Here is a 12,884-nt window from a genome sequence, read left to right on the forward strand (position 1 = left end):
TGGTACAAGAGACTATGGAAATGTTTTTTATTTAAATTCTATCTCAATTTACCCCCATCTTTTATTGATTACTGTGCATGAGCACAACAAAAATGAGGATGTTGTTAAAGACAAGAAAGAGTGAAGGGAGGGAGTGTCATCATGGTGCAAAAATCAGTGATCTCTCGTAAGAGGGAAATGCTGACTTTAATAAATGATGGTGTAGAAGAAAGACAGAAGGTACACAAGAAAAGAGGAGAAAAACATGAAGGAGAAAACAATGAAAGGAGAACTCTAAATGTGACAAAGAGTACCTATGAGCATTGATCATTCACAGCCTTGTCAGGCCTATGAATCCAACAAACGCGGCAATTAGTTACCAAAATATTGGTCAACGGAAATCATAAATGACACTTTTTTATGCTGTTTTGGCATGGGACCTGGTTTGAAAACAAAGTTTCCAGGGGCAAAGCTAACATGTTAAAGGGGGCCCATCATCCCCTAAATAAACATATGTCACCTAAAAATTACATGAGAATTATAATAAAATGGTAATGGTTAAGGGGGGATGACTTCGAATCAAAGCAAGCACAGAAGTCATTACAAATTCTGTTGATGTGTATGAGTGCATTTTATAATTTTGCTCACTTGTATTTGAAAACAAAATATGTCTGTACCTATGCTCATGACACTTGACAAATACCAGAGTGAGGCAAAATAAATCTGTAGTGAATTTGAAATTGGGGTGATACAAAACTTTTAATTTCTTCCAAGGGTGCCGTGACTAAAAAAAAGGTTGAACAACGCTGATTTAAATGTCTCAAAGTGCTATGATGTATTGACAACTTTAAAAGTAACATAGGAGTTTCTGATGCAATACTTGATTTCCACTTCCACTGATAAAAATGTAATAAATTAGTACTGCTAACTTGAGGTGACAGCACTATGGCTATATTGGTTTAGGCTGACACTGCACCAGTGCTGTTTAAACAAAAGAATGTGGGGTTAATTGGACATTATTCAGCTGTAACAGATACAAAGAGTATCCTCTAATTATTTTTCAAGGAAATTCGAACAAAGCCTGGTGAAAAGCCCACACTAACCGAGAGTTAGTTAGTAAGAAAACCCATAATTGTGAAATTAGTCTTTGGGGGTAAGCCAATACCAACTCGATTGAACTTCACATCAATGTGTTCTACTTTCCTCACCCAAATCATTAGGACATTTTCCAGAAAATACCCCCATTATTATTTTGTTCTCCAGGAAGATGTACCACAGAAAGCTGTAGGGACATGCAAATAATCACATCTTGTTATGTTGATCCTGTTATTTAGCACACTTCTGTTTAAAACAAAAATGGTGACTTGAACTTGAAGAATCAAGTCCTACTTGATGTTAACTCAATGTCCCTCTATTTTCCACTCCTCTACACCTGTCTGTGGGCCTAAATCTATCATATCGTTTTTGAGCATGTTTGAGTTCTTAGTATGCTACGGAACAAAGCAAGACTTAGGAAGTCTAAATCTTTCAGGGTAAATTTCATTTGATTTTGCGAGGATTTATCTACCGGTAGTTGTTTCCAAAGCTCAAGATTACAAAACTTTGCTCAAGTCGCCCATCTGCTTGAAATATTAGCGCTGGGGACAGCTTAAAAAGTTATTCATTGACACAAGTATACAACAAATAGCCACATTCACTTCAAAATAATACGAGAATTGATTATGAAAAGCATAAATTGTTATCATTTCCTTGGACATTATTTCCTTGGATACAGTCAATGTCTTAATTTATGTTCAACTGGTGCAGTTATCTGAAAATGGAGGCTAATATGATATCATCCCTTTGAAGTTGAATGAAAGACAAAGATAAGGGCTAGGACGGGTCTGTTGTCGGGGTAAGAGGGGTAATATGCAATTAAGCACAAAGTTGGACAAGTGGGCCAATAATTAGGTCTCATATTTGAAATTAGATTCAGACCTAGATTTCGAAATTACTCTTGATGAGATCAGAGGTAATGTGGTGAAATAATGACCACCCATGATGTTCTTAGAAAGTCATCACAGTGTCTGCTTAATACCACAGCAACAGAATTACATCATTTTCATTTAGCAGATTTCTTGGCAGTGTTCACACTTGGTATTAAGCTGATGCAACTATATGTGGCAACCTTGCTAAACTTCTGGTAGAAGAGATAGAAGTCACTCTAATACATATACCACAGCATCACAATTACATTATTTTCATTCAGCAGATTTTGTGGCAGTGTTCACACTTGATATTAAGCTGATGAAAGTGCATAGCAATCTTGCTCAACCTCTGGTAGAAGAGGTAGAAATCACTCTAATAACACAGCTCCTGTATTACACTGTAATCATTGAGCACATCACTTGGTAGTGTTCATACTAGTAATGGAGGAGGTGCATACAATCTTGCTCTGCTTCTAGAAGTCATCTCTCACTGTCTACATGTCATAGCATATATGAATGACTTCATATTTTTATTTAAGTTTAATGGCAATGTTCATACTTTGCCAATTTGATGCTTAACAACCAAATGTGTAAACCTAGCAAATTCAAAGAAGGATACCCTGGTCCATCTTTGTATGTAATCGTTGCCAATTTTATGCAACACGACCAAGGAAAAGATGTGAACCTGAGGATGCATGGTCGGGGAAATTTCTGGATGTAATCGCTGCCAATTTGATACCACTCACACAACCAAGAAAAAAATGTGAACACAGTTACAGTGAATGTAGAAGGCTAGGACGCATCTATGGATGTGAATGTTGCCGATTCGATCAAAATAAAGTCAGTGGGTGTGTGGAAATGTTGACTCTTTGTTTTGTCGTGGCTCATCTTAACCGACCCCAGAGAGATAAGTTTTGGCAAGGGTGGGCAATTAACCTAAATATCACTCATTGATCATTAACCATATGTAGGGCAGGTTATGTTCCGCACATGAAAGTACGTCATGTGTTGGACGCCTTGCTCGTTGGTTGATTTTAACCGCAGATGAGAAGGAGATAGATACAAAGAAGGTAGGAAGACAGAAAAAAACAGGGAGGGAGAGAGACAAATTGATAATGTCATCTCAAAGGATTCTTCCTTTTTAAGCACAGAACAGAAATCGGTTGAATGGAAACCTAATTTCATTATCATTCATTCATTCATTATAGTTGATTGTATGGCAATCAAGGCAATATTTTTGATTCATAAAAGTTTGTAATGAACTGTAATGAAGCTAAGCATTGAAAGTAATGTCCTATTACGGAACTGATGCCCACTAGAAAATGATCAAAGTTTCATCATAAACAATGAATAATAATGGGATTGATTTTCCAGAAGTTACTTTTTTTTCATTAATATTATTCCAACAAAATTTACTGCTATGTAAAAAGAGGCGACAAAGAAATCCATCATTTTTAAAAATAAATTGCAGAATTCTTAAAATCGACTCAATCATTGGCTATCTCTATATATGGAACAAATGATTGATAAAGGAAAAAGGTAAAGAGGCCGAGACAGCAGACAAGAGGGCGAAAAATAAAGGGACGGGGGGGGGGGGGAGAAATAAAGGGTGAAGTTACAAGAGACAGAGAAAGAGAGAGAGGGGGAGGGAGGGAAAGAGAGAAAGAGTAAGTGAAAGAAAGAGAGAGAGAGAGAGAGAGAGAGGGGGGGGGAACTTTGTCAATTTCTCACTGTACTTTTGCCACATCTGACCTTCACATGTGAGAAATTGCAACATAAATATCCATAAAATTGTTTTTCTTCTCTTCTTTTCTGTCATGTTTACAACATCAAACCTCATCACAGCCCTCCTCCTGCAAACATAGGGGCTGCCCGTGACAAAGACATTTAGCCCAGTTCCAAGCTGAATCTGCTACAGGAAATATTAATTTATCCATTTGTTACACTCTTGGCAGGCCAGCACAAGTGAACTGTCAGCCTGCATATGACGGTGGACGACTGACGGTCCGTCCGTACGTCCAGCCAGGCGCCCTCGGCTCCAACCAGACTTCATCTTGTCACAAACTTGTCTCCTCGTGGCCTAAATAGTTTCCTTCTTTGTTTACTATCTCTCCCTCTCTCTCTCTCTCTCTCTTCCATCATTTTATCTCTATTTGCATACGATCCTATTCTGTTGTTCTGCCAATATCTTATTATTTCATCATGATCCATTTTCTACCACTTTGTCTTCACATAACTTCCTCCCTATATACTCATGTTTCTAACTGTTGATTTGTACCTGGCTCTACATGGTTTAATTAGACCTTTTAAAAGAAATACTGCTCATCTAATTCACTTTTATTTTCAAAGAACTGTCTATGTATTAATATTCCCCCTCTTTCTCTCTCTTCCTGTTCTGTTCACTTTATCTCTGTATGTCCCTCTTTCTCTCTTTTTCCCTTCTCTGTTTTAATACTTATCTCTCTTTTCCCTTGAGTTCTATCACTTTGTAAACTCAATGTGTATCTCTTTCTCTCCCTCTTTACATCTCTTTAACTCTCTTTCTCTACCTTTCTTGCCTAATTTTCCATCTATTTATATTCACATCTTTATAAATCTTTCATTTTCTCTTTTCTTCTATCACAACTTGTTCATCTTTCCCTACTTTTCTCATTTTTAAAAATAGATCTTCTATTCTTCTGTCATTTCTCCTTATCTCTCTCTCTCTCTCTTTACCTCTCTCTCTCTCCTTCTCCCTCTCTCTCTCTCTCCCTCCCCCTTCTCTCCCCCTCTCTCTCTCTCTCTCTCTCTCTCTCTCTCTCTCTCCTCTCTCTCTCTCCCTCTACCTGTCTCTTGCGTTTGGTATCTTCCACTCTTCACCCGTAACACATGAGGCCCAGGAATGTAAACAACTTTGGTCTCAAACTTTGTGTTTTTTTTTTGTGTGGTGAATAAAAAATATGTCACTAGTCAACATAAGTCAAGTTCAATGACAAGGGAGCGAGATTGATAAGATAACATAGCGTTTCAACATAAATATTGCTCTCCAAACCAAAGCAAACTGGGTGAAAAATTTGACAACTCCGATGCACAGCTCCAGTGAACTCTTCTCGATGCTCAAATTACTGAGAAGAATGTGCAGTTAAAGGTACTGTTTACTATTCAATTTAAATTACAAACTTTTCATTTTGAACGCGATACAAGCAGCAAGTCAACTACTTATTGAATTCTTACATAAATATTCATATTTAGGATGAGTTCATGCAACCTAATAAGTGAATTATTAGGTGAATATTGAGTTGGTTTTAATGAAAGCAGAAAAATTAGAAAAACAGATCAGTTAAAGTTTGACCAAAAAACGATTAAAAGTAAGAAAGTTATGATTTTTTAGAATCTTCAACAATTTATATTTTCAATTATACATTCACCCTAAATTTAATTATTTCAAATATGCTTTTTTATACAACCCCTCTTTGAAACAAATCTTTTCCATCATCAATAATTAAGAAAATTAAAGTTTAAGAAATTTTCTTTACAGAAAAAATTGGTTAGGAGCTCACATGTTAGGTCACAGAGTTGCCAATTTGTGTTTGATTGACCTCAACTTCCAAATTAATAACATCCTATTTTTCATTGCATTTTGCTCAACTTTCAGTGATCACTGATGATATCCAGATGGACTTCCCCTTTAAGCAAGTGGTCTACACACTAACTGTTCAATATAACAGTATTCATATTGAGTCTACGGCAAGAGCTGAGAGCGTACTACACGATCGTAACACTGAAGGAATCTGATGACATTGTTTGGGATATTATTCATTAATGACTGTATGAGAGTTATCATCTTGATCTCAATATACAGGTTTTCTGACTTTTAGATGCCAATCACTATTAGAAATATTCAGATGGAAAAAAAAAAGGGGAAAAAAAAGACTTTTGTAAACTATGTAATTCTCTGTACTAACACTGTTGTTGCATATTGCTCATAATGTAAAAGTGTTGTAGTCAGGTGGTTTAAACACATGACTGAAGATGCAAAGGACATGAGCTTGATCCCTGACATAGCACTAATGCCCTTTAGCAAGGCATTTTATCTATGTTGCCTCTCTCCACTTAGGTGTTGAATGGGTACCCAGTCCAATGTGTAAGTCATCATAGTTTGCTCTGCATTGTGAGGAGTGTCTGTAACATGGCTCCTGGCTAGAATACTCCTCAGGAAGTGGAGAATGTGCATATCTTGTGTGCAGGCAAGCCTGAATCCGATGACCAGGGTGATTACATTTCTGTACAGTCCCTTGAGACATCGTAGATGTATTAAGCGCTAATGGGCTCCTGCCAATGCAGCAGATATTTGCTCAATCTTGCTCAGTAAGTGTATTCCACAACACAACACAGCAACTGGAACCTATTGTTACTTCATACTAGATCAAAGAAAGATTCATGCATCACATACCTCAACAAGATGGTTGTCCGGTCCGTAGAGGTCCTTGTCAAGCTCGATGACCAGGCTCTTGAAGAAAGAAGAAAACTTGCGCTTCTGCCGTGTGTCATACTTGGGTGCACTTGGCTATGAATTTACAGATATAAAAGACAGTATGGTGGATGAAACAGTGGAGGACATGAATAAGGATGAGAATATTATGATAGAATGAAGAAAGAAGTGAAAGAAAGAAGAGATGAATGAAATGAGATTTTAGTTAGTGTGCTAAATACTTCTTGACTTCGTAACTCATAGACTTCTGAATTGTTTTATCCATAGGCTTTAAAGGGACTTGGTAACATTGTTCAGATGAGAGAAAATGGTGCTAAGGTAGTGACTTCAATGCTAGATGTACAAATAAAGATAATCTGAAAGTTTGAGTGAAAACTGACCATTATTAATGATAAAATTGGGAAGAACTGATCTGATTGATTCCTTAATTCTCCCAACTATATTATTACAGTTTAATTACATTTTAAGTGAATGTAATCTTCACAAAGCAATGAAGTAGCTCTATATACCATTCCAGACACTGAAAGATTTTTAAAGCCTGGAGCAATTGCCTCAGGAGCAAATGGGGGGTCACTGGAGAGTAAAGTGTGCAATGTAAAAGCAGAAATGTACTTGAACACAATTAACACCCCCCCCCCCCACTCCTATAACCATCTCAAACTCCCCTATTAATTCTACTTCTTATCCCATAAACTTACATCCTCTAGTAGTCTCCCTTCCACTCTCAGCTCCCAGGATGGAACGCTGGAATCATCTTCCTCCGCATCCGGTTTGCCGGGGTAGTACGTGTTGGAGATGAAAACCCTCAGCTTGCGTTTTTGCTGCAAAGATACCCATAAAAAAGAGCAAGGATTTAATAAATGAAGCATGCTATATTAAGCAATTGAACATTTGCCAATTGGTATTATTTCTAGACAGCTCCCTCTAATGTTATGATTGAAGAAATCTAAGTCTTTATTTGTTATTATTATCATTTATTGTTTTTACTTTTGTTCTCTGACTTGGCAATGGTTATACAATAAGCACAAATTACCTCTGTTACTGTTATTCATATAATAGAGGCCGAGTGGATGAAACACGAGTCACTGACATGAGGTATCAAGACAGAGTTAAAGCATCTGCAATCATATGCATCATGCATTAATCTTGAAGTACTTAGTCCCAAGAAGAATATGTATTAGGCTATAGGTTTAATAGTTGCGTATTGCTTATATGTAGAGGTGTCGTGATATAGTGGATATGACACCAGACTGTGGATCACATGGTTTGTGGTTCAAGTCCCACCTAGGTGAAGTAAAGTGCCGTTGCCTTATCATGGCAGCTCAGTTCATCAGCTGGGGTAGAAATTTACTTTGTATTAAAGTGCAGTAGAATATATTCATATAGTAGCTGTGTTATGGCTCGAATATTCCAGAGCATTATACTTTCCATAAAGATTTGGATATTATGATCACTTACATAAGTAGGGTTCAACTCATACTGCAATGTGCACTCATTTGAATTCCCCAAAAACAACAAGAAAAGTAGATATGGACGGTATAAATATAAATTTGATTTTAAGGATTAATCTTTATAAAGATTAAGAGCTCTCTCAAAATGGTTTTAAATGTAACTGTACATGTACTAGATACCTTTCCCTAAATTTAATAAGCTAGCATTTACAAAGTATAATACACTCTATAAAATGCTGACTGTACATCACACAGATATGTGGCTATCTAGAGCAAAAATATAGGTCACATTAATTCTTAATTCCTCATAACAATAATAAATGCCAATAACTTTATTTTGTTTCCCCTTTGGAACTTAAGGGTTTCAGTCGGGAGTTCAAAAATTGGGCATTCGAAGACCGGTCATTAAACATTTAGATCCCTTATCAAGGGATCGTTAACACGCACAAACAAAGCTTTGCGGCGGCAGCAGTAGGGGAAAAATAGGGCCTTGTTGGCTTGTATGAATGCATGCTCTTAAAAGATTAATTTGAATAGATAGATCATGGTAGATCTAGGTCATTTGTGAGACTGTCAACTCGCCAACAAACACTCATCCATTTGATCCTGTCTCGTGGCCCAAATACACATCAATGAAAGACAAAGAGATAAACCAACAAACACATCAAAATTTGTGTAATTGTGTACAGGCTTTTGTGTCGAACAATGGCTGTCCCATCATTGATCACTCAAAGACTCGATTCTCTTCTCTTCTCTCTCGCTTACTCTATCCCGGTCTTTCTCTCTTTAGCCTACTTTCTTTTGAAGATAGCTGATGCGTGTTTAACGACAATGCCATTTTCAAGCTCCATTATTCAAACTGGTTCAGAGTGATAAATTTCAATGCACTTTTGTGTCGCTACGCACGCATAGAGGGCTCATCTTGCAACACGGCAGCAACAAACTTTTATACAGAGAGAGATAGAGAGAGGAGTAAGGAAGAGATAGAAAGAGGGAGTGAGAGAGAGAAAGAAATTGATAGAGAGAAATAAATTGATGGAGAGAAAGAGAGATAAAGAGAAGGGAAGAATCGACAGGCACACAAGCTCTCGGAGAAGGTGAGGGGTAATTCAGAGAGAGGGGAGAGAGAGGGGGGGAGAGAGAGGGAGAGAGATAGAGAGAGAGAGAGAGAGAGAGAGAGAGAGAGGGGAGAGGGTAGAAAGTACGGTATCAATAAGAAGTTTCTTTGAAGAGGATAAATACAGAAAAATTGGAGGAAACAAAACAAACAAGAGAAAGGGATATAAAAATGATTTTTACACTGTTGTTGGAAAGAGAGAGAGAGATAGAGAGAGAGAGGGGGGGGGGGGGACAGGTATGGAAATAGAGTCAGACCCACCCCCCCACACAATTAAAACAAAAAACAAAAAACAAACACACAGAATAAAATCATTTATAGGAAAAAATAATCATAAAGACAAAGCAGGACAAATGAATGCAAGAATCGAGGGGATCGAGGCAGCAAGAAAGAGAACAGAATACAAGGATCTAATAAAATGAGAGAAAAAAATGTGGAGACATAAAAGAACAGCGAAAATGACAGAAAGACGAAGATCAACATGACTGGAAGATGATGAAGTATAGCTATTGAAGAGGCGATATAAAAGCTTCACAAACATAACCTAAATATCATTGAATCCTTGTCATAACACAATCAATTATCCCATTGTCAGCTGCCAGTCTATTTAACAAATCGCTCCTCTCCGAGCACTCCCTCCCTCTCTTTCCCCAAACTTATTCTCTCTCCCTCTCTTTATAGTTTCCATCGACTGTGTGGGCACAGTACTGTATAGGAACTATGATATCTTCACTGTACTAGACTACCATATTTTGTTTAATGTGAAGGCCATGTTGCTGTATGTTGTGAATGACATTTAAGTCAGCATTTATATTTTTACCACAAATATCTGTAATAATGACCAAAAAAATGTGGAGGCCAAGTTGCTGCTCATTGTAAATGAATTTACATTTTTACCACAACATCTGTAATAATGACAAATTTACCTTCTTTTCTTCATCCTTTTTCTTTCAATGTCTTTTAAAACTGTACATACACCATCATATACACCTACAACTACAAGGGATCAATTTTTAAATACAGTTGTGCATACAGAACATTCAGGTTATCTTTCAACAGAGTATACTCCCACAAGTTATATTGAGAATACAACCTCCCACTCAAATTAAAACTAAAATCACATGAAAAGTATCCCTCTTCATATTAAAGAAGTTATATCGTTTGGTTGCTTTGGGTGCTTTCAGGGTCTGTTAGCTGAGACTATCATCACTGTGGTTTGAGTTGTATGGAATGCTTTTTGATTGGTTGATTGATGTACATGGCGTTGTCGTCCTACCGATTGGGAAGTGCACCAGGGGGGTGTTTCACAAAGATTCTAAGTCGAACTTAACTCTAAGTTGGACTTAAACATTATGGAGAGCCATTTGTAGACTTAAAATAAAATATTCAAAAGCAAAAATTGAAATATTTTAGACTTTTCATAAATTCCACATCAAGAACATGAACTCTCCCATGATAATAGAAAATATTAATGATTTTAATCAACATTCTATGCCTTTTAAAATAACTTTTACAAAATATTTTCACAGATGCTAACTGCTATCCATAATTTTAAAGTCCAACTTAGAGATAAGTTCAACTTAAGATCTTTGTGAAACACCCCCCAGGTCTCAAGTCATTCACTCTATCAAGAGAGTCACTGCAATTCCATTTGTATTCCTCTTTTCAATAAATGCCTTGAAAGCATCGAACATTGCTCTCTTTTTTTTTGGTGTGACAATGCACACAGAGTTTATTGGGGGTGGAGAACTATTTAGGGGTGTCAGAGCTCTTTCCACACTAACATTAATCAATATCAGCATACTTTATCACAAAGAGTTCTATCAATTATGACCCATTTAATGATGCAACCATTTTGACATATATCTGGGAATACTGGCTGAAACATAACAAAGCTTGCAAGTGCTCTTCTTTTATGGACTGCTACAGCCAATGGCCCAAACTGCTACAAGATACATATGCAAATAAGACAGGGAAATTTAAGGAAGGAAGATAATGATTTTTAAAAAGAAGCAAGAGGAAATTAATCTTCATCAGCTCACCTCTGAAGGCTATATATTTTTCCTTTATTACAGATATTAAGAAAATAACCAGGCCACTTTGCAGAGGCTCATGCATCTGTGATTTATAAGAGAACGGTTCATTTTACACCTCAAAGGCATTTTCCTTTGGTTAGAATATGATATCTGCAACTTGTAAGACAAAACTGCATGACTACTGTCAATGGATTGAAGAAGTATATTTGTCTCATTCACTAGCAAAGGCATTCATTTGAGTTCGGGTAAGTGAGTTAATATACCTTCTGGCTTTAAAAGAGAGAGGATTTGGAATTGTGTCAACACACCCTCGCCATTTCTTTGAAAGCTTCAAAGTGGTTCACTTATTAGAGTGAGGTTTTTGGAGTTCAACAGACGACAGGTCAGAGACATCATCGCTCAGTGTGTAAGTGTGTGTGTATGACTCTCTCTCTCTCTCTCTTCCTTTCTGCAGCCCCATTCTTACACTTCCATGTAAGCTGGCTCTATATCCAGTTGAATCCAATTGGATCCGGTTGGATTTAGTTTAATCTTGATTAAAGACTGACCATGACTTCAATTTGAGAGATCCAAAGATGGGCAAGATTAAACTATTGAATAAATTGAAGGATATTGATAAAGGGGCCTGGAATAATAATAATAATAATAATAATATTTAATTTTTATATAGCGCTTAATACAAATGTCTCTAAGCGCTTTACAAATATACTCTTACTCATTGTCAGTTGAATAATTGTTTTTTGTTACAGAGTCGATGTTGAAATCAGGTCCATATTAGGTCTTTTTAGCCTACATGCTAACAAAGACATACCTCTGACAAAGACACAAGGCCCATCATGGTTGGTAATTGGAGTGGTTTTGAAAGAAGATTTTTCTTTTTCTTTTTTTTCGGGGGGGGGGGGGGTGTTTGGGGGAGGGGGACTTCAGCCCCCAAAGCCCCCTCTAGAACTGCTACTGACTGGTGGTTACACAAGATAGAGCTATTCAATGTCCTTTTAAAATGTTTCAACTGAGGATAAGGAAGCTGAAAACAGCCTGGACTTCCATGTAATATGTACTTTAGAAAAAAACTATATGCCTGTGAATAAGGGCAGCAGTCTCTAAAATGGGAAGATTCAACAAGAATAATGATAAATGGTTGTAACCATGGTAACAATGATACTCTAGTTTAGCATCCTATGAATACTATGAGGTCTGGAATATAATTAATCAATTCTTGCTGCTTTTCTACAGATCAATCCTTCTGTATAAACTAGGTCTTTGACATCCCAAACACAAGAGAGAGAAAAAAAATCCACCCTGAAGGATAAAAGGGAAAGACTTTTAAATAAAATCCCAAGAGAAACCTAGCAATTCCTTTCTTGCATTCGGACAAACAATCAGATATATGTGCCAAATCAGACTGGGACAAAGACATTAAGGAAACAGCCCAGCGGCTGCAAAACACAGGAATAAAGACTGGCTAAAATCATGAATAGTCGCAAAGAATGCTGACACCATAGCTAATTGTAATTTCACAAATTGTCAAGCAGAGAGAGAGAGAGAGCATATATGAAGGCAGAGAACCGGAAAAGTAATGACAAACTGAAAACTGAGAAGGAAGAAGAAAAAAAGGAGTAAGACAGTGTCAGAATAGCTCTATAAACTTTGCCAAAGGCAGTGTTTTCTTTTAACCATTTTTCTGTTCTTTTCATCCATCTAGCACTTGTCAAATGGCAATCTATCACAAACTGTATCAACGCCATTAAGTCAATAGTGTTTCCATTTGCTCCAATCACTCTTTGTTTTGAAGTCAGTTTTTTTTAGTCATTTTTTTTCAAAACCTCTCTGCTTTGTGTCAACTTCCAATTTTATGGCAACTTT

General features: G+C 36.9%; 1 protein-coding gene across 1 annotated transcript in view; it reads right to left on the reverse strand.

Moving 5' to 3' along the window:
• The window catches only part of LOC576942 (SWI/SNF-related matrix-associated actin-dependent regulator of chromatin subfamily D member 1), a 60,286-nt gene extending 48,430 nt beyond the window's left edge, over positions 1–11,856 (reverse strand). The window contains exons 1-3 of the mRNA XM_030989810.1: positions 11,833–11,856; positions 7,116–7,238; positions 6,379–6,492 (exon numbers count right to left, since the gene is read on the reverse strand). Coding sequence (XP_030845670.1) covers positions 6,379–6,492; positions 7,116–7,238; positions 11,833–11,856 — 261 coding nt within the window. The remainder of the gene's footprint in view (positions 1–6,378; positions 6,493–7,115; positions 7,239–11,832) is intronic.
• Between the last annotated feature and the right edge of the window lie 1,028 nt (positions 11,857–12,884).

The sequence above is a fragment of the Strongylocentrotus purpuratus genome, unplaced genomic scaffold, assembly GCF_000002235.5.
Source record: "Strongylocentrotus purpuratus isolate Spur 01 unplaced genomic scaffold, Spur_5.0 spur5_scaffold_19, whole genome shotgun sequence".
Taxonomy (NCBI): Eukaryota; Metazoa; Echinodermata; class Echinoidea; order Camarodonta; family Strongylocentrotidae; genus Strongylocentrotus; species Strongylocentrotus purpuratus.